We start from the raw sequence: 23,579 nt of genomic DNA on the forward strand, positions 1-23,579 counted from the left end.
AATTTTATCAATTTACCATCTTTGATCTATCCGGTAAAAGTATTTTATTTATAAACAAACATAATGCACATCTATCATAATAGCCATTCCATCGCTACATTTGAAGTATTTCAACACAAAGCACGATTTCGAGGAAATTTCGTTCAAACGAAAAATATCGTTTCCTTGAAATCCCTAAAGTCATATCAAATGTTTACTAAATAATTTTTGGATGATGAAATAATATTATATGGGAACTTTTTTTGTACAAAATCAGCGGATTGTTGAAAAAAGATAATAATATTAAAACCAGATAAATATATTGTATTTATATAAAGATTTATACGCGTTTTTAGTGATATATTATTATTACTATTCAACATAACTCAACGAAATATTTACTTTGCAAAAAGTGTGACAAATTTCACTGCAGATAAATATTAATTTAAGACCGCTATAACTGCTAAAAAACCTACCTAAAAATCACTTAAACAAAAAAATTATTTCTTCTAAAAACTTGAATGAATTTACTTTATTTTTTAAACTTATGCCACCAAGCAAATTTAATATACATTTATTTTTATTAATAAAATATAGGTACCTACTTAGATTATAACAATTATAGACTATTAAGCAATCAATTAAAATATAAATTAAAAACTATACACATTTATACCATTGTATAAACCATTGAACATGGTTATAAATTTATAATATGATTGTATCAAACTCGAATCAAAAAACATGAAATTCTAATGTTTATTGAAATAAATTTATTTATTTGTTGAAAACTTCGAATAAAATAAAATGCATTATTTTCTTAAACACAAAAGTGTTTTTAGCATATTTAACACTATAGGTGTTTGACCTGTTATGGCAGAAAAAGTTAAAACCGACAATTAGAATGAATTGAGAAAAACATATTTTACATTTTATTCTTTATAATATTATGTTGCTGAGGCCATGTCTAGGCATGGTATGAATATTAAAGGACCAGCAAAAGATGAACCTGAATTGGATCGACCTGGTTTTGGAACAGACTGTAAGCATTTAAAGCTAAGTTGGACTTATTTTTCACAAGATCATGCGGGAAATATGGATGGTTTTTTAAATGTTGAATTCACGACAGGTTATGAAGTTGGGTTAATATAAATGCCAAGTAGTTTTGTAAAATCTAAATCATTATACTTATTAAAATCATGAATAAAAAAAATATATAACCATGTCTAATCAAAATGGTAAAACTGTAAATAAGTAAAAGAGGAGATGTACGAAATGGGACATTTCGCTGTGGCTGTTTCGCCGTAGGGACATTTCGCCGTGCTCGAAAAATTGTGTATAAACACAAAATTAACTTAAATTCACCCTATATAATGTTATAATATGTTATATTATTATTGATATTATTGGATTTTTCTTATTTATCTTATCTTAAAATGTCTACACATCGCCCATGGCCTTCGATGACGACGATCACGATTACAATTGTTATCAATGTAATTAAAATATATACAATATATATTATAAATGTATTATTATTTTTAACCAATTATTTATTATTACTATAATGACAATAATATTTAATGACCACGTCGAAATGGCCACGTCGAAATAGCCACGGCGAATTGTCCTATATCCATAATTTTGTCTACGTCAATTGGTATTTGGTCGTATACAATTGGTCGTGGTAAAATTGGTCGTCTGAAATTGGTCGTTTGGTAAAATAGTTGTAGTATATTTTCGTCGCGAAACGTGAATACTGGTTAAAAACGTTTTGTAGGTACAAATGGACAATAATCATTATAAAACATCTATTTTCAAACAATTGTATACTATTCATGGAATACAATGTTCAAACGTCTTACCTTCGGATTATGCACTCTTACCAAATAAAAAAAAGAAAACATATATTCGTTTGTTGCAAAGTCTAAAAACATTAATCTGCAACTTAAAACCAAAAACGGTCATGTTAGATTTTGAAATTGGTGCAATAACTGCTTTCAAAAAAGAATTCACTGATATCAAAATTCGTGGTTGTCATTTTCACTTTGCTCAATCTGTCTGGAGACACATTCAAGAATGTGATCTATCTAAACAATATAAAGAAGATTCTACTTTCACTTTTGAAATAAAAAAATTAAACGCCTTGGCATATGTTCCGGTTGATTATGTTGTTAGATATTTGGGTGAAGCCCAAAAGCGCAAAAGGTCAATACGTATTTTTCGATAAACTAAAAGCACAAAACGAATTTGCTCTTTTGTACCTTAGTAATGGTATAAAAGTGCAAAAATAAATTATATTACCTTATACGATATTGTACCCGTTACACTATAGGTTTCATTTTAAAATTATTATAGTAGTATTATTTTAGTTTAATTTAGTATTTAGTATTATCGAATTTTATCGTAATTTGTTACGATAAAAAATATTTCAAAATTGGATTACTTATAAACTGTGGGCTTCAAATTTCAAATTTAATATTAAGGTACATATTTATATATTTTTTTTTATTGCTATTAAACGAAACATCTATTAGTTGTTGCTATTAAATTAAATACAATTTTTATAATTATTTATTTATTTTTATATTTTAAATACACATTTTATAATCACGAATAGCATAGTATATTAATAACTGTATGATTTTAATTATATGTTTTTAACTATACGATTTTAATAAAATACACTTTTTTTTATAAAATTAATTTGTGCTTATGGGTTATTAAAAAGGTAATGTTTTTTTTGCGCTTATGGGATATTTATTTTTGCGCATTTGGGTTGCGTTTGGGTCATATTTTTCACTTATAGGCTACAGCCGATATTTTGAATATTCAGTTGTACTACTTTTTAGCGAGAACTAGAATCTGATTTATCAAGATTACTTGACTATTTTAAAGAAACGTGGGTTGGTAAAATGGACAGGAACGGGAAAAAGAAAAATCCTAAATTTTCAATTACAATTTGGAATTGCTATGTTGATGAATATAACCTTCCAAAAACTAATAATTCAGTAGAAGGATGGCATAATGGTTTTTCGTCCATATTAAATGCTATTCACCCTTACATTTGAAAATTTATAACAGCTCTACAAAAAGAAGAAAAACTAAACCGTCTGGAAATGGTCCAATATTGGACTGGAGCAGAAACACCTAGAAAACGAAAGAAATATAATGACACCGCTGAGAAAATAAATACAATATGTAAAAATGTAATAATAGAACATATTTTGATCCCTATCTGGGATAGCTCATAACTTATAATTATTTTCACATATTATTTTTTAAAACTTATAATAATTATTGTCACGTATTATATTATTTTTACGCATATTATTTTTTAAACTTATAATTAATTTCATATATATTATTTTTACACGTATTATTTTTTAAGAATTAAACTTATTTTCATATATTATATTATTATTTACACATATTATTTTTAAAACGACCAATTAACTGTACCCCGAAATAATTATAAGTTTTCGGAACAAAATTGTATACATGTACGTAATAAACACACCGTGTGTTACACACACCCTATATTACACACACACACGTCACACACATACACAAGCACGCACGTGTCCTATGTATAAATATATTACGAATGACGAATCTGTTATTATTCAAAATGTAAATGACATTTTCGATGCAACATGGAAATGCCTATGTTCGTTTAAATGAAATTCAGTGCAGTGTAATATCCATATCCTTGATGGTGTTTTTAAATAAAAAACACACACTTTTTAATCGACTCGTTCCATATTTTTCGCTGCAGGTTATTACGCCCACGGGAAAAATTATTATCTCTTAGTTTTTCATTGTTTCTAACAGTACTTGACAAATCTCTATTTTCTGAGCTTTGTAATATTAAAAAAAAAAATTACAAAGATGTATAATTATTATGAAAATTAAAACACAAAAAATATTACATTTTAAATAAGAAAAAATAAATATAAACAGTGGCTTGCTACAACTTACATCACGGAAGCAAAATATTGTTGTTATGGTATTACGTGTATAATATTATGATATGCCCGTTTAACTATTCGTTTGATATTTAATTGATAATAACATTATTATACTATTTAACGGTTGATATCAATATATTATACGTAGGTTGTTGGAAGTGTTTTTCGGTTTTTCGGTTTTTTTTAATTTTTGAATGATTTATAAATGTCTAACATATTACAATTTACCATTTTAAAATGCTTAAAATAACAAAATAACTTTCTTCACATTAAATTATGTGATATGAATGTTTTAAATGAATTAAGAGTCAATGAATTGATACACAACACTTTTATAGGCACTTATAAGTAATCTAGGTAGTTAATGAATATCATACTTTCACTTATCATACTACATTGATTTCGTTCAAATTAACTTTACTTTAGAAAATATATTTATCTATAAAATTAATTATATTAATAGAATTATATTTTATAGAATAGGTACTAGCAACAGCAGTTATAAATATTTTTTCCCTTTTAATAAAAAATAATCCAATGTACATTATGTTTCTTATTTTAAATTAAAATACTATTTTTCGACTGACGCTTTTACTTATAGCTTTATTAAGATGGTTTAATTTTACTCAAGTAATTTTTACTGTTCAGTAATGATTTTTATTCACATTGGCATCTTCTTGGTTATTGCCATAATGACTGTCTGCATTAATAAATAATAAATAAATTTCCAAGCAATATGTCATATTTTATGTAAACATTAAAACGAATATTTTGCGGAATCATGGCAACTACGTGCTAATTTTTGATACAATGTTTTTTCTTTTTCGATCTTAACAATTTTGGTGAGTGATATATTTTGGTAACATGGGTTAAACGATAAAACGCATTTTTCTTAGAAAATGTCGAATATTTACCTGGGCAACAGCCATACAAATGCATGCTTATGATACCTATGCTAACTTTAAGTCGACATATTTTATGTTTTGAAATATTGATATTTAACTCTGGGTTGGAGGGTGGTGTAACATAACGTAACCCTTGACTTTTTTTTATAAATATCTCAAAAACATTGTGTTAATTTTGAAAATCATCATGCAAATTAGATGCTAATTATTTTTCATATTTTTAAAAAAAAATTCATTTGGATTAATGACTGTGTGGCGTTACGTCACTTGCAGTTTTTTCAACGTTATAATTTGTTATTAAACCATTTTTAAATAATGTAAACTTAAGATCCGGAGTTCTAGAATAATGGTGTATGTAGAGTGTTTACGTAAAGTAAAGGCTAAATTTGATAGATAATTTAATTTTAAATTAAACATTTTAAAATTGAATTTCATCTTAGAAAAAAAAACTAAATCATTATGCAAAGGATTGAGGTAACATATACGTACATAATTTTTAATAAGGATTATAATTTCTATACATGTAACTAGAAAATTATTTAAAATATGACTTATACAACCTGAAAGTAAAAAATAAACATTATAAAAATAACAGTTAATCCACATGAATTTTCTACATCAGGGAACAGTTTTATTAAAAATATTATAAAATAAATTTGTAATATATTAAAATTATCTTATTATAATTTTTAGAATCTGGTGAGTGGAACATTTTTTTGTCCATATACAAAAATAAATAATTTGATTTTCAATTTAAAAGAAGGTTTCTTGTGGCAAATTGTATCTATAATTAGTATACTTGAGTTGTTAAAATAGAAAATTACTATAGTAGTTTTGAAAATCGATTGGAAAAACAAATACAAGATGAGGAAAATTCAGAATCTTTAATGTAAAACCAATTTTCAATAAACTCAATTTTGTTTTTTTTATTGTCAAAGGTAAAAAAAATACCTCCGTCCTCCAGGATTTATCCAAACTTACAAATTAAATATAAATTATTAAGTAATTGTTAGTTGTCACATTGATGGAAGAATAAAATATAATTTTAAATTTATTGAATAAATGTTATTTCTATATCACATTTAGCTATTTAAGAAATCTTTATATTTAAATTGATACCTAATCAAAGATTTTAGTATTATTAATTATTAACATTAACATGGTAGACGTGGCAAAATGGGTCATTTAGTACTTTGAAGGGACTTAAAAAATATCTAATCTAATTTGCCAAAAATATAATTTTTCATTTAATACTTTAAAAATTTATAAGCTTTTATCTTCTAACTTTTTTATATTCATTAAGAGTATATCGTATAAAGTAGGCTATTTAAATTCATTATGCAAATAGCATAGGTACATATAATATGAAATAGCATTTTTTAGAGTTTTTGTGGGTTGTACAATATTACATAAAGAAAAGTAAATCATAGGTACTACAAGAATGAAATTTATCAAATGTAATGAATCCGATAATTTTACTCTAGCACCAGTAAGATGAAATTGTTTTTAGGATTTCATATAATTTAATTTGGGCTTCAAAAATGGAACAAAATAAAATACTTAAATTAAACTAACACTGCAGGGTTGGAAAGCATGAATTTAAAAATTACTGGTAGCAAGATATTATGTACGTATTATAATAGTATGTCTCTAATTGATATTGTTAAAAGTGATAGTTACTACAGAAAATACTTTTAAAAGTTTATAAAAAATTACAACGTAATTATTCAAAAAAAAAAAAAAAAATATAATTAACCTATACCTATTATTATAATTTCAAAATCTTTATCATAAATTTCATATCTTCTGTGGTTATAATAGCGATTTTGTTTTTAACAATTAGTCGGTAATATAATATAGTTTTGTTCATTTATAATTTGTTCTATATAAATTTATAATGGTTTATAATGTTATATAAATTTACGAACGTATTGTTATGTTAATTTGGGTCTCATTATCAATATAATATGACAAAATTGGTTATCAATCTAATAGATTAAAAAATGTCGCTTTAAGTATTTGTTTGTTAGATAATAAAATAGTAATACATTCTTTGTTGAATTTTGACAGAGGCAATATCAAAGTTCATTTCTCTGGAACCTGTATATTCATATTTTTTCTGTAAGTTAAACATGCCTTGCTGCTTTGCAGTCAATCCACTATGTCAGATGAATGTGAACATCGTGCTGTAAGTAATCGTGATATGGATGATACAATATATCTTTATATACGTTATGTATATGAAATCGGTTTGTGTAAAGTAACTCGTGTTAAATAATTGGAAAGTCATTCAAATCTGAGACGCAGTTTAAATAATATCATGTCTGTTTTTTCTTGGAATTTAACATATGAAAAATATATATCAAATAAAAATCTATAACATGGTAAAGGAGTTGTTTCGCATTAAAATCCTTTTTCAGAAGTGTTTGGCCGACTTTCCGATTAGTTAACACGCTGTATTATAATATATACACCTAAGTATCACACAGACGAGGACCTAACGCCGGAAAAAGAGTTTGCTGCAGCATCCCATCGCGTAACAATTGGTGTTGTCGCAGCCGACATTTTTTCGCACTTGTTGCCGCAACGATTCGATGAATTCAGCTGGTAGCGTGTGTACCGCCGGGTCGCCGTTATCGAACACTCGCGTGTCAGGGCGAATTTGAGACGGATTGTGGCCTCCACTCCGCTGAAACGGACAGGGTGATTAATATTAGGTACTATAGTTTCCTAAGCACTCGATCACATACAATTTGGTATTTAACGATTTAATAAAACAATATTATTGCATCTTTCTAGACTCAAATAAATACAAATGTAATGCCTATTGTTATAGTTTAAGAATTAAATATTAATTTTTGACTACAATTTGTAATGGGTATGACAAATCGGCCACCAGTTGATTATTACTGCGTTAGATGATAAATCACCGTTTGCATTCACATTTTTATTTAAGCTATTCATTTCAGTGAGCAAAAAATATTTTAAAGGATTATGGTGTAATAATGTGTGCACTGTGTCTCAAAATGTAGAGATGAGGCTTAAATTAAAATAACAGGAAAAAAAAGAAAAACAGAGAGAGTTATTCACAAAACTATAACTAAATTAATTAGATTTTTTAATGTTATACTCTTAAATTATAGATACTTGAAACTTTCAGTAAAATTAAAATACAAAATACAAAATTAAGTTTTCAAATTGTTTTGAATTTTGGTTCTCTTTAAGCAATGTAATTAACACTTGAAATTTTTGATTTTTTTTCTTAAAAATGTAATACAAGGTTTCTGATAATATTTTTTATACTAATTTAAAAATATAAAAACTTCATACTCAAATATTTTTATAAGCTTTAAAAGTTAGAAAAAATTCTTCAAAACCACTAACTATGTTGTAGTCAAAAAAATATACAATATTAAATTTTATGAAATTTTTAAGGATTGACAACGGAATATAAGATTACATTTAAGTTTTTAATCGTAGAACTAAGAAATATAAACAATTAGGTGTAAAGATCAAATTTTGATGAAATAGATATTTAATTAATGACGATAGCGATTTTACTAAATTTACCGTATTCAAAAATATTGATCAGGGTTATTTGAAACTTTTACGTATCTACGTCCTACATATACTATTATTGTTATATTTTAAATAAATACCTACACAATGACATTTTCAAAACATTGAAATTAATTTTATGCTATTGTCAATTTATAATCATTTAGACCGTAATATCAATAAATAAATAAATATAATAATACTTATAGCAAATTATGATTTATATGATACCTTATAGACTGACATACCGTCTTCGTTTAGAATCGTTTTTCGTTGCAAAAATTCAAATTTAATAGATCCATTGGAGAGACCTAATTGATTAAGATTATAGCTATCTATTTTATCCCTTTTAAATAATTAATATTTTAAATTGGTTTTCACAAATTGTTGTTATTTTAAACAATAAAAAAAATAATATTTTTATACTTAATATAAAAAATTCAATTTGCTACACTTAACTACATAAAAAACGGAAAAAGAACTTTTTAAAATTATATTATCAATGATTAAGTTCCTATTTTTGAATACAGTAATGAAAATTATGTGAGTTGCGATCGTTACGTCCTTAAGGAATGAGATGCAAATGCAAACCATGGACATGAAATATTTCCCTTCGCTTTTCAGGAGTTAGAACAAACAATACCATTGTTTGTACATACACTATTCCAAATTGTTAATTTTGATTAAAAATTTAACTATTTTACGAAAGAAAAGACTTATATAATAAGTCTTTTCTTTAGAATTTTTTTTTTTTAATTTAAAAATTATTTTATCACCTATTATTTATAGTTAAGGTTGTGGTACAAAATATTTACAATTTTGAAAAATGTCTTGAATTAATTCATTATCTTGTAATTCTAATCATTTTTGATACTACTAAACATAACGTTAAGATAACATTTATTAAATTTTCATCTCCTATAGGTATATATAAATCAAAATCCTTGTCAGCAACTGTTAAGTCAAAAATAATGACTTGGAGAATTTTATCCACAACAAGTATGCAGTAAGTTATAAACTTACTGTATGGCCGATGTAACGACGACCACGACGACGACCATACATTTCTTGTTCAGTGTTACAGAAATTGTGTCCCATTCCATAGTCTGCTCCCGACCTCATTCTCTTCTCTTCGCAAGAAATAATAACAGTTTTTCCTTCATGAGGAATAAATTTTGATATCTTGTTCCGCATGAGCCCACTTTTCCGTTGCTTAACCACATCCCTCTCTCTTGTCTTTAACTTCTTTAGATGTTCATTTTGTGGTTTAACGCTGCAATTTTAATATTAAATAAACAAAACCCCTTTATGATATATCATTCTCTGACACATTGACACTTGTTTAAATTATCCAACGCATCGCAACCAAATAATTCTTACTCTAATTTTTCCATTTCTTTTTCTAACTCTTCTTTAGTGGATTTTTCCAACTCCAACGAGTCTTTTAGAGTTACGAATTGTTTTTTGCATTCTTCCAAACATTCGCACATCGTTTTTAATTTATTTTCTTCGTCACAAATTTTTGAATCTTTGCATTTTATAGCTTCGTTTAGTTTTTCTATTTCTTTTTTTAGTCGATTTTCTATAACAATTGCACACATACATTTTTCAATACAATCGTTCATTATGTATAACCTATTTTATGTAAATATATTAATGTTAATGTACTACCTCTTTCCCGGCAGCATTTTAATTCCTTTTCCTTACACAAAACCGTTTCTGTACATGATTTTAAACGTGCGGTAACGTCATCCATGTTTGTTTTGTATTGCGATGTAGCCTTATCGAAACATTCATTCATTTCCATCTCCTTTTTGCAATGTTCAGCTTGAATTTCACTTATTTTTTGTTCTGCGTCCTTTTCATATTGTTCTAATAGTTGTTTCGACTCGTCCAGTAGACATTTTAAATTTTCTTTTTCCATGAAATGAGTGATACAATCGCATGTGGTCGTGAGTTTCGATTCATCAGAACGCAAACAATCGGTTGAATTACTATCCAACTGTGATGTTGTTTCTAGTGGTGGTGTCTCACATGGGCATTTGCAACTGTCATTTGATTCACATGTGCCAAAGTCACATTTATTGGCGTTATATGGTTCGGGGCAGCACAAGATGTTATTGTTTGGATAGGATTCCTCAATAATTACTGAAACCGTTTCACAATGGGCTATAGGTGGACAATTTTCTGTACAACATAAATTTGTCTGTACACCAATATGAGTAGATTCCTTTGACATTTTAATCGAATAAGTGTTTTCATAGTTTATTCCGTTTGCGTCATAATTAGTAACATTACACGATGCATTTTCTTCACCAGGAGAACTGTAAATATTAAACAGTACTTAGATATTACATAATTGATTGAAACAATAAAGTAAAATATCAAAATAATTAAGATTTATGCAAAACATAAACATCTCAGTATTTCACGGATTATAATCAAATATTAAATAAAAAAATGATTTGTCGTTCAATGTTTATTAAACAATATAAAATCAGCCAACATTATTGGTCTTACAAAACTGTACACGAGTAAAACATTTATATACATATTTATTATTTATATAGATTTACTAGTAAGATTATCCGGCTTTGCCCGTGTTTTATTTTACACGAAAATCTAATTATTTTTAAATAAAAAATTGCTTTAATTAAATAATGATTTTTAATTAAAAATGATCCTATACATTTATTTAATACGTTCATTATATATATATATATTAATTATATAATTGATAGGATCTTTAATTAAGTAATATACTAACAACAAATCGTTTGAAGTTTTTTAAATTTATACACTCTTGATTTAGCATGTTCAGAGTTTTATTGCAGTATATGCAGTATATATATATGCAAAACTGATAAATCGCCAGATCTTCCAACTTTAGTAAATTCTACATACAGTTATCGATATAAGAAAGAGTTATTTTTAAATTTAATCTTAGACTAAGCTTTTAAATTAAGCTTAGACTTTTTTATTGAAAAACAAACTTTTATTTAAAACTTAACTAAAATGCCTCTCCAAAAAACCATAACATACTTATAACCCCCTCTTTAATATGTTTCCATGTAAGTATATTTATCAATAAATATTATTTATTAGGTATAAAATAACTATTTAAATCAAAATTTCAACGATCCCTTAAAATAGATAAGCCCCAGTGCTCCGGGCTCACCCTTTATAATAATGATTAATATCATTAAATAATCAATCACTTTTTTTAACACAAACTAAAAATTACACAGTAACTACTGCGAACATAAATAATATGATAAAATAAAAATAACCAGCAGTAGTCTCCTATCTGTTTATCATCAGCTGATTTCTCATACTGGCATCCAGCAGATATACAATTTGGCTTTATCGATTGCTGCATTTCACAGTTCGTAGACAAATAGTTGACCATATTACTATATTTCTGACTGATTTTTTCTTTTGGATATATTCTTTCGTTCAGTTTCAACTCTGCATCCTGAAGTTTTTTTTCCGTACAAGTCAAATTGGCACATGTTTTGTGTAATTTACATTTAATGCCACTCATCTCTGAATTCAAATTGGAAATTTCTTCATCTGCTTTCGTTAGTTTTTCTTTATATACAACTAAATCTTTTCGCACACACGATTCCTTTTTTCTGACGCTTATTAGTTCATTATTCAACTCATCGATATTTTGACTCTGAACATCATTTTCTGCTCTTAAATTATTATTTTGACATGTCAATTCATTATTTTTTTCTATTTTTTCTTCAAGTTGTTGTTTTATTACATTTAAATCTCTACATAGCGTTAAAACATGTTCTTTATTTTCTTCATTTTCTTTATTCAATTCCAACTCTCGAGTTTGTAACAACTTAAGCATCTCAATAGATTTTGAAAGTTCTTTTTCATTAACCAGGTATTTTTTTAATAATGAATCATGTTGGCGTTTATAATGATCAAGTTCAGTTTCTAAATTCTCAATATCAGTTTTCAATAAACCAATTTTATTTTCAAAACATTTTTTGTCTTCGTCATTCATATTTTTCAAGATTTTTTCAGTGTTTTCAGTATCTAATTGAGCAGTGGCTAATTCGTTTCTTAATTCTTGAACGGTAAAATATAGATCTTCAATTATTTTATTAAATTTTTTTTCTGCATCACATTTTTCTTGGTTTAGATCATCAATTTTCACGATATGTGTTTTGTTTTGTATCTCAAGACCTCTAGTAACGGCTTCAAATTTGTTAATTCGTTTACAGAGCTCTTCGATTTCAATACAATATTTTATGTTATTATTAATTTCAATTTCCAATTTGTCTTTCAAGTCCATGTTTTCTACATTCAGTAGTTTACATTTGTCTTGAAAATTAATGTTTAATTGTTCCGTTTCTTTTAACTGCTTTTTCATTTCAATTAAATTATGTTCTAATCCATCTACAATTGTAATATTGTCTTTAAGTGTATGTGTTTTTTCACAAACTTCATTTTGTATGAATTCATCATCGCAGATTTTTACATTTGAACTAGATTTAATGTTGTTTAATTTTTCTTTCTGCTCTTCAAATTGGTTTACTAATTTTTCACAATCTACAGCCTTGGAACACAATTCTTCATTTAATTGATTTAATTGGTCCTCCAGATTTGATTTCTCTTTTGAAATTTTTTTCAACTCATCTGCCATTAAAGTTAAATCTGAATACATTGATAATATCTCAGAATCTTTTTTTTTTGACAGATCTATTTCTTTGTTTAATTTGTTCATATAACATGCAAGATCATTTTGACATTGTGTAAGTTCATTTTTACTGATGTCATTATCTTTAATTAAACTGCTAATATTCGACTTCGATTGTTTTAATAATGTTAAGATTGAAATACTTAACGTTTTTGAATTGCAGTAGTCATCAATTGCAAGCAGAAACTCTTGTACATCTCCATACTGACCTTCACTGACATGTTCTACTGAGTTATCTTCCTTTAATTTATCTTCGCATGGACATTTTGAATCTTCTTTGCATTTATCTTCACATGAACATTTTGAATCTTCTTTGTATTTATCTTCACATGAACATTTTGAATCTTCCATTAAACGATCCTCACTTGAACATTTTGAATCTTCCTTTAAACAATCCTCACTTGAACATTTTGAATCTATCTGTGATTTATCTTCACACGAATTTTCTGAATCTACTGACAGTTGTTCAGATTCGAATTCAATACTCAAATTGCATTTACAAATATTTTCATTTTTACAAAATTGATTTTGATATTTTCCAATAATCAACTCTAGTTCTTTCTAAACATTACATTAGATTTTATTATTTTTTTAATATCCTATAATATGAATTTACACTATAAAACAAGCATGCCTGAAATTGTTCTATTTGTTCATCGTTCAAATGTTTCAACATGCTAATATCACGAGTTTTTGTACACAACTTACATTTTAACCATTCTATTTGTTTTAAATAATAATTTTCACGTTCGATTCGAGTTTGGAGAGCTTCAAAAATACTGTAATGATTTATAAAACATTATAATATTTTTAAGTGTAAATATAGTATTAAATATTTGATTACAGTATTCCAATAGTTTTACCTGTTTTTTCTACCTTCGAACAACTTTTTATTTGTTCTTATAGTTAGTTGTAAACGTTCGTTCACTCTTTTTAAGTACAAATTTATATTAAATAAATTATTATATTTCACAATTAAATAATTGTAAGTGCGTAAACACTCCACTTCAGTATAACCGTTCATTGTAATTTATTAAAATTAAACAGGTTGAAATACGTAAAAATACGTATGACAATTTTTATTTAAAAACGATAAAATCTAAAAAAACGAACATATTTTAAATATTATTCCATATTGTATACTAGTATCTATAGAAATCAAAACCTGTAATACTTTAATGTACTTTATTGAAATAAATGTAAATAAAAGTAAACAATGAATGTTGAATTATATTCAACAACTTAACTAGGTTACGACAACATTTATTTATGTTATACGGTTATAAATATTATTGACAATTCATAATTATTTTGTTACATTATATTTTATATATTATAAAAATGGATTTCTGTCTATCTGTTTGTCTTTAATTCATTACTAAATGACTGGAATGATTGCGATGAAATTCGGTGAGAAGATGTATTAGACCTATGGTCAGAAGATAAGCTAAGTTGTAAAGTGATAGGTCCAACCCTGGGAGGTGCTCAAACATTACAATATTTACGATGGAAATTTGTTTTATTTTATTAATTAATTTATGCGTCAGAAAAATGTATTTGTTTACGCACCAAAAGGAAAAACAAAAAATATTGTGTACCTATTAAAATGCATCTCAATAAATTTCATTAATATAATAAATAAATAACATAAATACCACATGAATGCCAGACTTTTCTCGATAAAACGAATAAAATTACATAATGATAAACTAAATTGAATATCGTTATAAGATTTTCACTTAATATATTTAAACTGTTATCTATCTATATGTTTAAAAATAAACTGCTAGTACAATCACAGGTAACGAATTTAACACCCAGTTAGAGGTAGGATATTTAATGGTCTACGAAGTGCACGAGTTCAGCTAGTTAATATTTTTAATACGAGTATTAGTAGAAAAAGAGAGGCAAAAGAATACAAATATAATATATAAATTAAATAATATTCAAACATAAAAATAATTATACATATAGCAAAATAAAGCTTGAAACCGATATTGAATAGTGGCTAAAATCTTCAAAAACTGAAAAAATATCATAACTGTATGTGAAATTGAAAAATAAATACTAGTAGTCAAAAGAAAAATAGAAATCGGGAAAAAAATGTTAATATTTTAAACCAAAATCATTATCAGAAAAAAATATCAATACCTATCTGAAATTGAATTCAAGGTTGAAAATCATGACATGCAGTTATTAAAAGATATATTTATTTTCAAACAATTTTAATACATGCATTTTTGGTCAATTGGTAAGTCAAACAATTTAAGTAATTTCATTTATCACAATTGATGCTCAAATATATAATTTTAAATATTTCACTATTATATAAATTTATCATGTGAGTATATACCTAATAATTAATAATATTCAGCAGATCGAAGTTTCAAAAGATTTAGATGTTATATAACTCAGTTTTTGAGTTGGAAAACAAAAACATATGTATGAGTGGTGAAGCCAAGATTGACATGTATCAAAATATTTGTTTAATGATAATTTACATGATTTATTAATATAAATAATATTTTAAGAACTTACATTTTAAAATTTTTAGATTCTGAACGAAGTGATGAATGTATTGACTTTACAATGATGTGTGTGTTTTTTGTGTGTGTGTGTGTGTGTGTCTGTGTAAGCATAACTAGTCGAAATAATGCTTAATTATTATAACAATATAGTAGCTGCTAACGTTCTGTCTATGATATGTAAAATTATTATAATATTACTTAAATAGTATCTATTTAATAATGAGCTATATGCGATTTTGTCGTCACTCGTGACCTTTTGATAATTGGTGTGAGTGTGTTCGTTATGGGTTTTGGGAAATCGAAATTTATGTACGAACGTACAAGGTACAATATTAATATGTAAACATCAATGTCCATAAAAAAAAGAACACTATAATACCGAACACACTCATGCCTAATAATATTATGGTCTGATTTCATTTTTTTTAAGATAATAATTTTCAACAGGGTCAATCGGACTTCGATTCTTGGAGGCACGTTGCTTAAAAAAAATTTGTAAAAATTGGTCATTTCGAAAGTCCAATAAATCCACTTATTCCACTGAGTTAACCTCAATTGAAGATATTCTTTTCCTCATGTTAATCAGAATTAATGGCAATATTAAGTATTTATATGTATTAATATTTTTTTTTAGATTCTGAATGAAGTGATGAATGTATTGATTTTACAATGATGTGTGTTTTTTTTTGGTGTGTCTGTGTACAGCATAACTAGTCGAAATAATGCTTCGATTTCAAACTTTGGGGGTGATTTCCGATGTAAAATTAAAGATCCTTGGTGTATTATAGAGGTCAAAAGTAAACATTTTCCAACAGTCTTCCAACAAAAAAATCGAGAAAAACAAAAAAAAAATGACAGAAAAACGGGAATTTTTTACGCAAAATCAGTTTTCGACCAAATCGGTTTTTTTATATGCTTGTAAATCAAAAACTAATCACTGTTAATTCTTTGAAATTTTTACCAAATGTTTATGTTATTGTTATCTATATACAGTTTAATTTTCAAAAATTTTTGACTTTTTTTGAGTTATTTATAGACAACTGAAATTTTCAATTTTTCTGAAAAATTTTTTTTAAGTGTCGATGAAATTTTTTTGGCCCTATCAAAATACTTGAAAATTTAATACAAAGTTCCTCATGAGTTATTCTTATAGTGAATAAAAAATTATAAGAATACATTGGCACAATTTTTTTTATTAGCATTAATTGAAGTTCAAATATTGTCAAAAATTCGTCAAAACCATGAATATTGTTTTTTGTGTTTGTCATTACGTTTTGGGGCAGTAAAAATGTTTCGACTTTTGACTTCAGTACCTTGTTAAATCAGAAAGTGAATCTAGTTGATACTTTGGGGGATCAAAAGTTATAATTCTTAATATTTTTCTAAATAATCGGGATAAACAAACTCAAAATTAACGGAAAAACAGGAAATTTTACGTACAATCAGTTTTTGACGAAATCGATTTTGATTTTTTATGAAACTTTTAAACGAATGACCATTGATACATGAAATTTTCACCGAATGTTTACATAAGTACTTATATTCTATCCACCATGAAATTTTTAAAAATTTTTTACTTAAGTTGAACTATTCATAGGTATATGCAATTTTCAATCATTATTAGTTTTTTTTAAAATTAAAATCAATAAAATTTATTTTTTAGGTAGAAAATCTTTAAAATTTAATACAAGGCTCTTAACATATTATTACAATAGCAGTTGAAAAATAAAATAAATTCATATTTACAACTTTTTTTTATAAGCATTCAAAGTTTGAATTTTAACAAAATACGTAAAAATCACAAAAATTTACAAATTATTTTAAGCTAGAAATTAATAAAAAATTTTCTTTTTTAAACTAAGATTTAAAAATGTAATATAAGATTCCTTACAAGTTTTTCAATCTTTATCACAAAAAAAATGACCACCGGAAATGCAAATGAAATTTTTATTAGCATTTGAATTTCAAATATTGGCAAAAATTCGTCAAAACCATTAATATTTGCGAATTATTTTGTAGTTCAAAATTCATAATATTGTTTGTATTTTTATCTAAGTTATAAAATTCAACACTAAGTTTTCCATAAGTTTTGCTTCATATAGCTATAGTTAAAATTTGAAGCGTCATTATAGGAAAAATGTTTTGAGCTTTTGAGTTTTAAATTTTTATGAAATCGCATAATGATAACGATTTATCCTCAAACCTGATATATGTATATCTATGATAATATAAGGTATTATGAATTATGATAACTACATGCAATGTTTTTGGAAAAATTGATTAACCATGCCTTATGAAAAATGCGTCCTAATTGAAAAATAAAATATTTGTTTCAAAATAGTATAAATGACAATATTTAAATATAATATATCCTAGACTGACAAATTATCCCCGTTCAGAATCGTTTTTCGTATACAATGATGCCTATCATTGCATTCAAATCTAACCTACCCTAGTCAGAGGTCCACCCCACCACCTAATGTACAGCAGAGCGATACCCACTTTCCCGCTTTTTTTACTCTTTGAATTTTAAATAAATAAATAAAACTTACCTGCTTAGTGCTTACAACATTTACCTATATACTACTTTGTTTATTGATTGTACTAAATTAATTTTTTATTTATACAACTGATATCCAATAAAACAGAACCGTAGATCTTGTGTGTAACGTATTTCTAAATTAATAAATAAGATATGGAGAATTTAAGTTAAAAAACCATCAGTAAATTTAGATATAAAATAGTAATAAGTTTATTAGTAGAATCTATACCTATTTTATAAAAAAAATATTTTAGAGCCATTCCTTTTATTTTTAATACAACTGATATTTATGTTGTTGTAAACTTAAAAAATTTAATTCTTTTCAATAATAACAATAAAGAATTAAAAATGGATCGATTTTTCTGTCTTCTGTATTAGTGTTTCATGCCACGAATATTTAACTGTTCATAATACAGTGAATAAATCATAAAAATTAATACAGCATTTTCTTTATTTTGTTATGTTCAAAAGTGAAACACATATTTTTTTATGTTTTTAACTATTCCTTATTATATTACACAGTGTCAAGAAAATAAAAGTAAAAAATGATTAGTATAATAATTATTGTATTGGTGTTTATTATCAGTTGATAAAAAATATATCTCTTTGCAATATATAGGATAAGCGATTTTGACCGTGTTTGATTAGAGGAGTCAAACAAACTTTTTTTTGGTAAAAAAAAAAATGGTAAAATGTATTTGGTAAAGATATAGCATTCGAATATCTACAAATTACAATGCATATTATGAATCTTAAATTAAATCAAACCTGATCATTACATGAAAAATATTCGATTAATTTCACATTTTTGTACGTCATTTAGGTGGAAAGTATTAACCAATGTATTCTATAAAGGCAGGTATTACATCTTTTATAATAATATGTATCTACATACTTACCATTAATTATTGTTTTTTAATATTGTTATTTGTTGTTAATTAATTAATTATATACCAAATCTCATTTATCTTGATAAGTGTTGATCTTATATATTATATTTTATTAATAATACTAAAAAAATCAAGTATTCTTTACACAGCAGACGTTTCAAATATAATAGTAATTAGGTAGGTACCTACCAAAAGTAAATTTTTTTTCGTTACCTATCTCACCTCACCCCAAAAAATGGGCATTCTTGTGACCCCATATTTTGGAAACGTCTGGAAAAGACAGCTGTGTCGCAGTAGGTTTGGCTTTTTATTAACAGTGTAATCATCGAGGTCAATCTGCTGCAAATAAAGTACAATATACGCATGCACTTGCGGCCACGCTGCAGTAAAACCAAACAGCGACCGCGTCCCACGATTTACATAATATTATATACGCTTACACCTCAAGTTAAGAAGAATAAAATGTATAAATGAACACGCTCCTAAAAAATAAAAAATTCTAAACGTAAAGTGTAATAATAATACACATGATCGACGGCTAACAAGGGAGAGTGCACATTCGATATTTGTATTAACATCACTATATCGCGTGCATATTACACAAAATTTAAAATCGGTCGTGTGAGGTCGTGCACACTTGACGTGTTGAGATGAAAAATATATAAGCTGTTTGGGGGTGACTGGCACCTACTTCCGTCACACCACACCCTTAAACCATACGCACTAGTGCCAGCCGGACCGCGGTGTGTCAATATAAAAAAGCGTTTTCCTTCCGATCGGTTACGGTTTCGCCGACCGCGGTAAACGAACCGTATTAGTTGTGCATGCTCTCAAGTATAATATACAATTTAATATATTATATTTATATATATATAATATATATATATATGGCTATAAGTTATGCACTCACGTAGTATTATATTATGAAGAGTTTTTATTTTAAAAAACGAAAATTTTTAACCTCGATCGTATAGTAGTGAATTAATGGAAAACTCTTTTACTTGAATCAAGCGATTATTGTTTTTGGATTGTAATTTTTTGATTTTTAAAAGTAGATTTTAGATAACCTTAACCTATGCCTACTGAAAGATCGTATAATCATGATATATTACTTATATTACTTATAATAACATATCATTCTAGGACCATAGTCGATGACTGATGAAATTTGTTAGACGTAAAAAATATTAGTGTTTTCAATATTGATAATCTATCAATATTTTACTATTATTTGTTTAATATATTGTAATGAAGCCGCCGTGGGTGAATATCCGTCACTTTATAACGAAAGTGTAACACTCGGGTGATTTCGGGTATTCGACGTGTTTTATTTCTATGTAATGTTAATATACAAGGTATGGGGATGATGGTTCACGGGGTCGAGACCATCTTGACAAAGTGGGGAATGAGTTGGTTTATTCGCAGTTCTGGAAAGTACGGGTGTATACGTCCGGTCCGCTCAAATAAGTGGCGTTGGTGCGTATTGCCTCATGGGAAGCGTGTCCTATGCAGGCGTGCTTTGGGAGACTTGTTTTTTTTATTGCCCCGAAAACAGGTTTGGTGGTATTCCATTCCGGTGGCGGTCTTCGGAGTCCTATGGAGCTGGATTACTCGGCGTGACTGGCTCGTCCGAGTGATTGCCGATCGGCTACTCTTCCGCGTCGTCCTTTGATCCGATGGCTCGGCCGCTCGTTTCGGGTCCGGAGCTCACTTGGCTGGACGGCTACCACGACTGATGGCGGTTGCGTCCACTCGGATTATCGTTGCACGGCCCGGCGCTATAAACTCACGGCGGCCGGCCACGTGACGATGGTGTGTCAGCTTTGTCGGAAGGTGGTGTTCCCGCTGACGTGTCAAAGTTTTGATAATTACTTATCGTGATTACCATAACTTCGAGGGCGTTCGTCAATCGTCCTACGACAGAATTAAGATTCGATTAACCCTAAGCGGTTGTGGTATAGTCGGCGTCCGTGGAGAGCCCTAGCCGATGACGACGCTTCGTAGTCTCCAGCATCCGCACTGTATGCGGGCAGCGGTGACGGGCAATTGGGTGTTCGTATCGTCGATCCGGTTGTCGTAGCTGGGTTTTGGGCGGCGTCTTGAGGTTCGCTGGTATCGTCGGTCGGCTCCTGCAGTTCTACTGCTCCGGCGCGGCGGTTGGTGATCTTCTTCGTTTTCAAGTGACAGCAGCTATGAATTTCGAATAGTCTTGATGTCTTGAAGGTTGGAGAATGATTACTGATAATTATCGATTTAATGCACCCATATATTATATATGCATCGATCGACCGTCGCATTGTTATGGTTGGTGGGGGTATCGGTGTTCGATGAGTGAAAATATTGCGGCAATATTGCGTAAAAATACTCGTGCACAATATAATTGTTTGTGTAAGTTGTGTGTAAGCCATTGAGTGATTTTTATGCTTGCCAAACGAGAAATATTTGTTGGCCGTGAGAACGGCCTTTTTAAGTGTTGTGTGTTTTGTACCGTATCAAGATGATTTATGTATATATATATATATATTATATTATTAACATTTTGATTGTTCCATGAAAATTCATAGAAGTATTAAAACTATTTCCGTATAGTTCCTCATCTGCACTCACATGTGAGATCAGAGTTTTCTCCGTCTTATAAAAATATACCATAAAGCAAATTTTATGTAAAAGATATAAATGAGTTGATGATATAAATGAAAATTGATTCTTCAGCTTTTCTCTTGCAATTTTCTCTCAAAACTCGTGTTTCTATTTTTTCAATAGAATTTTGATCGTGTTTATGTTGTCCAGCAGTTTCAATCACTTTACGTGTATCTTAACCTGAGAACATTATTGCTGAACATTTATTATTCGTACACCTTCATCTTAAAAGATTATCTTTTTTGCGCTCTGCAATTAATGTATATTTGTATAAATTCACTAAGGCCAATTCTTTGCCTCTTTCTGATAAAATAATTGTTATATTACTTATATCCATATTGAAAAAAATAGAAACTATAAAAGCACTATAGGTGATCGAACACTGATATTATTTCTTTAATAATTTTGGAATTGCATCTTAATTATCTTATATTTCTCCCCGATGCTAAATGTCTAAAACGTCGTTTTGCTCCGGAACTAAGTTATTGATCGATAAAGCCGAGGAGCTCGGCTCACGGTTCGCGTCTGATATTATAATAATTGGTGTAATAATAAGTGAAAATAATAAATTTCAAAATATTGTGAATATGGCAACATCACGTAAAATATTCTATGCTCAATCGTGTTGCTAAAAAGGTCTATGCTCAATCGTGCTTTACCGGGTTTTGATACGTATAGTTTTCAAAATGTTATCAAATGTATTATAAAGTAAAACGTTTTATTTTATTATTGAAATTAATTTAGTGTTCCTCAATTTTAATATTATATTGCATACTAATTATATTGCATACTTTGAAGGCAAATGCCTTTATTTTATTTATCATAATAGAAAAATAATTTTTATACAAAAATGTGTTTCATTTAATTTCTTAGACGATGGATGCATTTTTTTTGCCTTTTTTGGCCTTTTTGCCTTTTTTTTTACCTTTTGTACTTATAAATGCCTATTTTGTGTTTATTTTTTTCAGTTGATTTTATAATTGTATACACAGCTTGCGTATTATCGCTACAAATGTGTTTTATTATTCGCAATATTTATCGATATCGTCTTATAGAGTATTTGGTATGGTCATAAAATTACCCGTACCTACACCTATTTAAAGATTAAGATATGTTCGTAATGCGTAGATTCAAGATTGTTCGTCAGTCCGCCCGCATTTGTCGATCGCAATAATTGTCGTTCAATAATTTTTCCACACGTTTATTTTATTCTGTTTTTTTTAATTATGCCAAAAGTTAAGAGGACGTTATACCCGCATGTGTTTTCTCCGTCTTACAAGTGCGTAACATAGCAAATTTTACGCTCAGCAGATCACGTTTTGCTCCGTTAGTTTAAAAATTAGAGTGAACAGACCTCTTATGAAATTTAAAGGTAAGAATATTATTTAGACAACCTCATAGGCTTTTTACTATATTTTAATTTTGAAGCGAGTTATACGCATTTTAAGATATACAAAATGTTTACAATTTTAAAATACTTATAACTCGCTTCAAAATTAAAATATGGTAAAAAGCCTATGAGGTTGTCTAAATAATATTCTTACCATTAAATTTCATAAGAGGTCAGTTCACTCTAATTTTTAAATTAACGGACCAAAACGTGATCTGCTGACAGTGTTGAGACTTATCTAGATAAATTTATCTAGATATTTCATCTAGATAATATTTATTTATATTTTATCTTATCTAGATGAAAATGTGGATAGGTATCTAAGGATTATTTAAGATAAAAAAATCGTTATCTTTTTAGTAATTATCTAGATAATATAAGTAAATCGAAAAATCCCAACATTTGTATATGTACATGTATATATTATTATTATTTTTTTTTTTTTTATTTTAAAGTTGA

The 23,579-nt window shown here is 27.5% G+C and overlaps 1 protein-coding gene and 1 pseudogene across 1 annotated transcript; one reads left to right on the top strand and one right to left on the bottom strand.

The window, feature by feature from the left end:
• Positions 1–942: 942 nt before the first annotated feature.
• LOC149062526 (uncharacterized) lies at positions 943–3,240 on the top strand (annotated as a pseudogene).
• Positions 3,241–7,352: 4,112 nt separating this feature from the next.
• Positions 7,353–14,154, bottom strand: LOC107166766 (uncharacterized). The gene is made up of 7 exons (XM_089215351.1): positions 13,994–14,154; positions 13,765–13,909; positions 11,704–13,691; positions 10,085–10,737; positions 9,794–9,995; positions 9,437–9,686; positions 7,353–7,544 (listed from the first exon to the last, which is right to left on the bottom strand). The coding sequence occupies exons 1-7, from the start codon at positions 14,152–14,154 to the stop codon at positions 7,353–7,355; spliced, it is 3,591 nt and encodes a 1,196-aa protein (XP_089071477.1).
• Between the last annotated feature and the right edge of the window lie 9,425 nt (positions 14,155–23,579).

The sequence above is a fragment of the Diuraphis noxia genome, unplaced genomic scaffold (genome assembly GCF_037042655.1).
Source record: "Diuraphis noxia isolate RWA-SAM2 unplaced genomic scaffold, SU_Dnox_SAM2 contig0001, whole genome shotgun sequence".
NCBI classification, from domain to species: Eukaryota; Metazoa; Arthropoda; class Insecta; order Hemiptera; family Aphididae; genus Diuraphis; species Diuraphis noxia.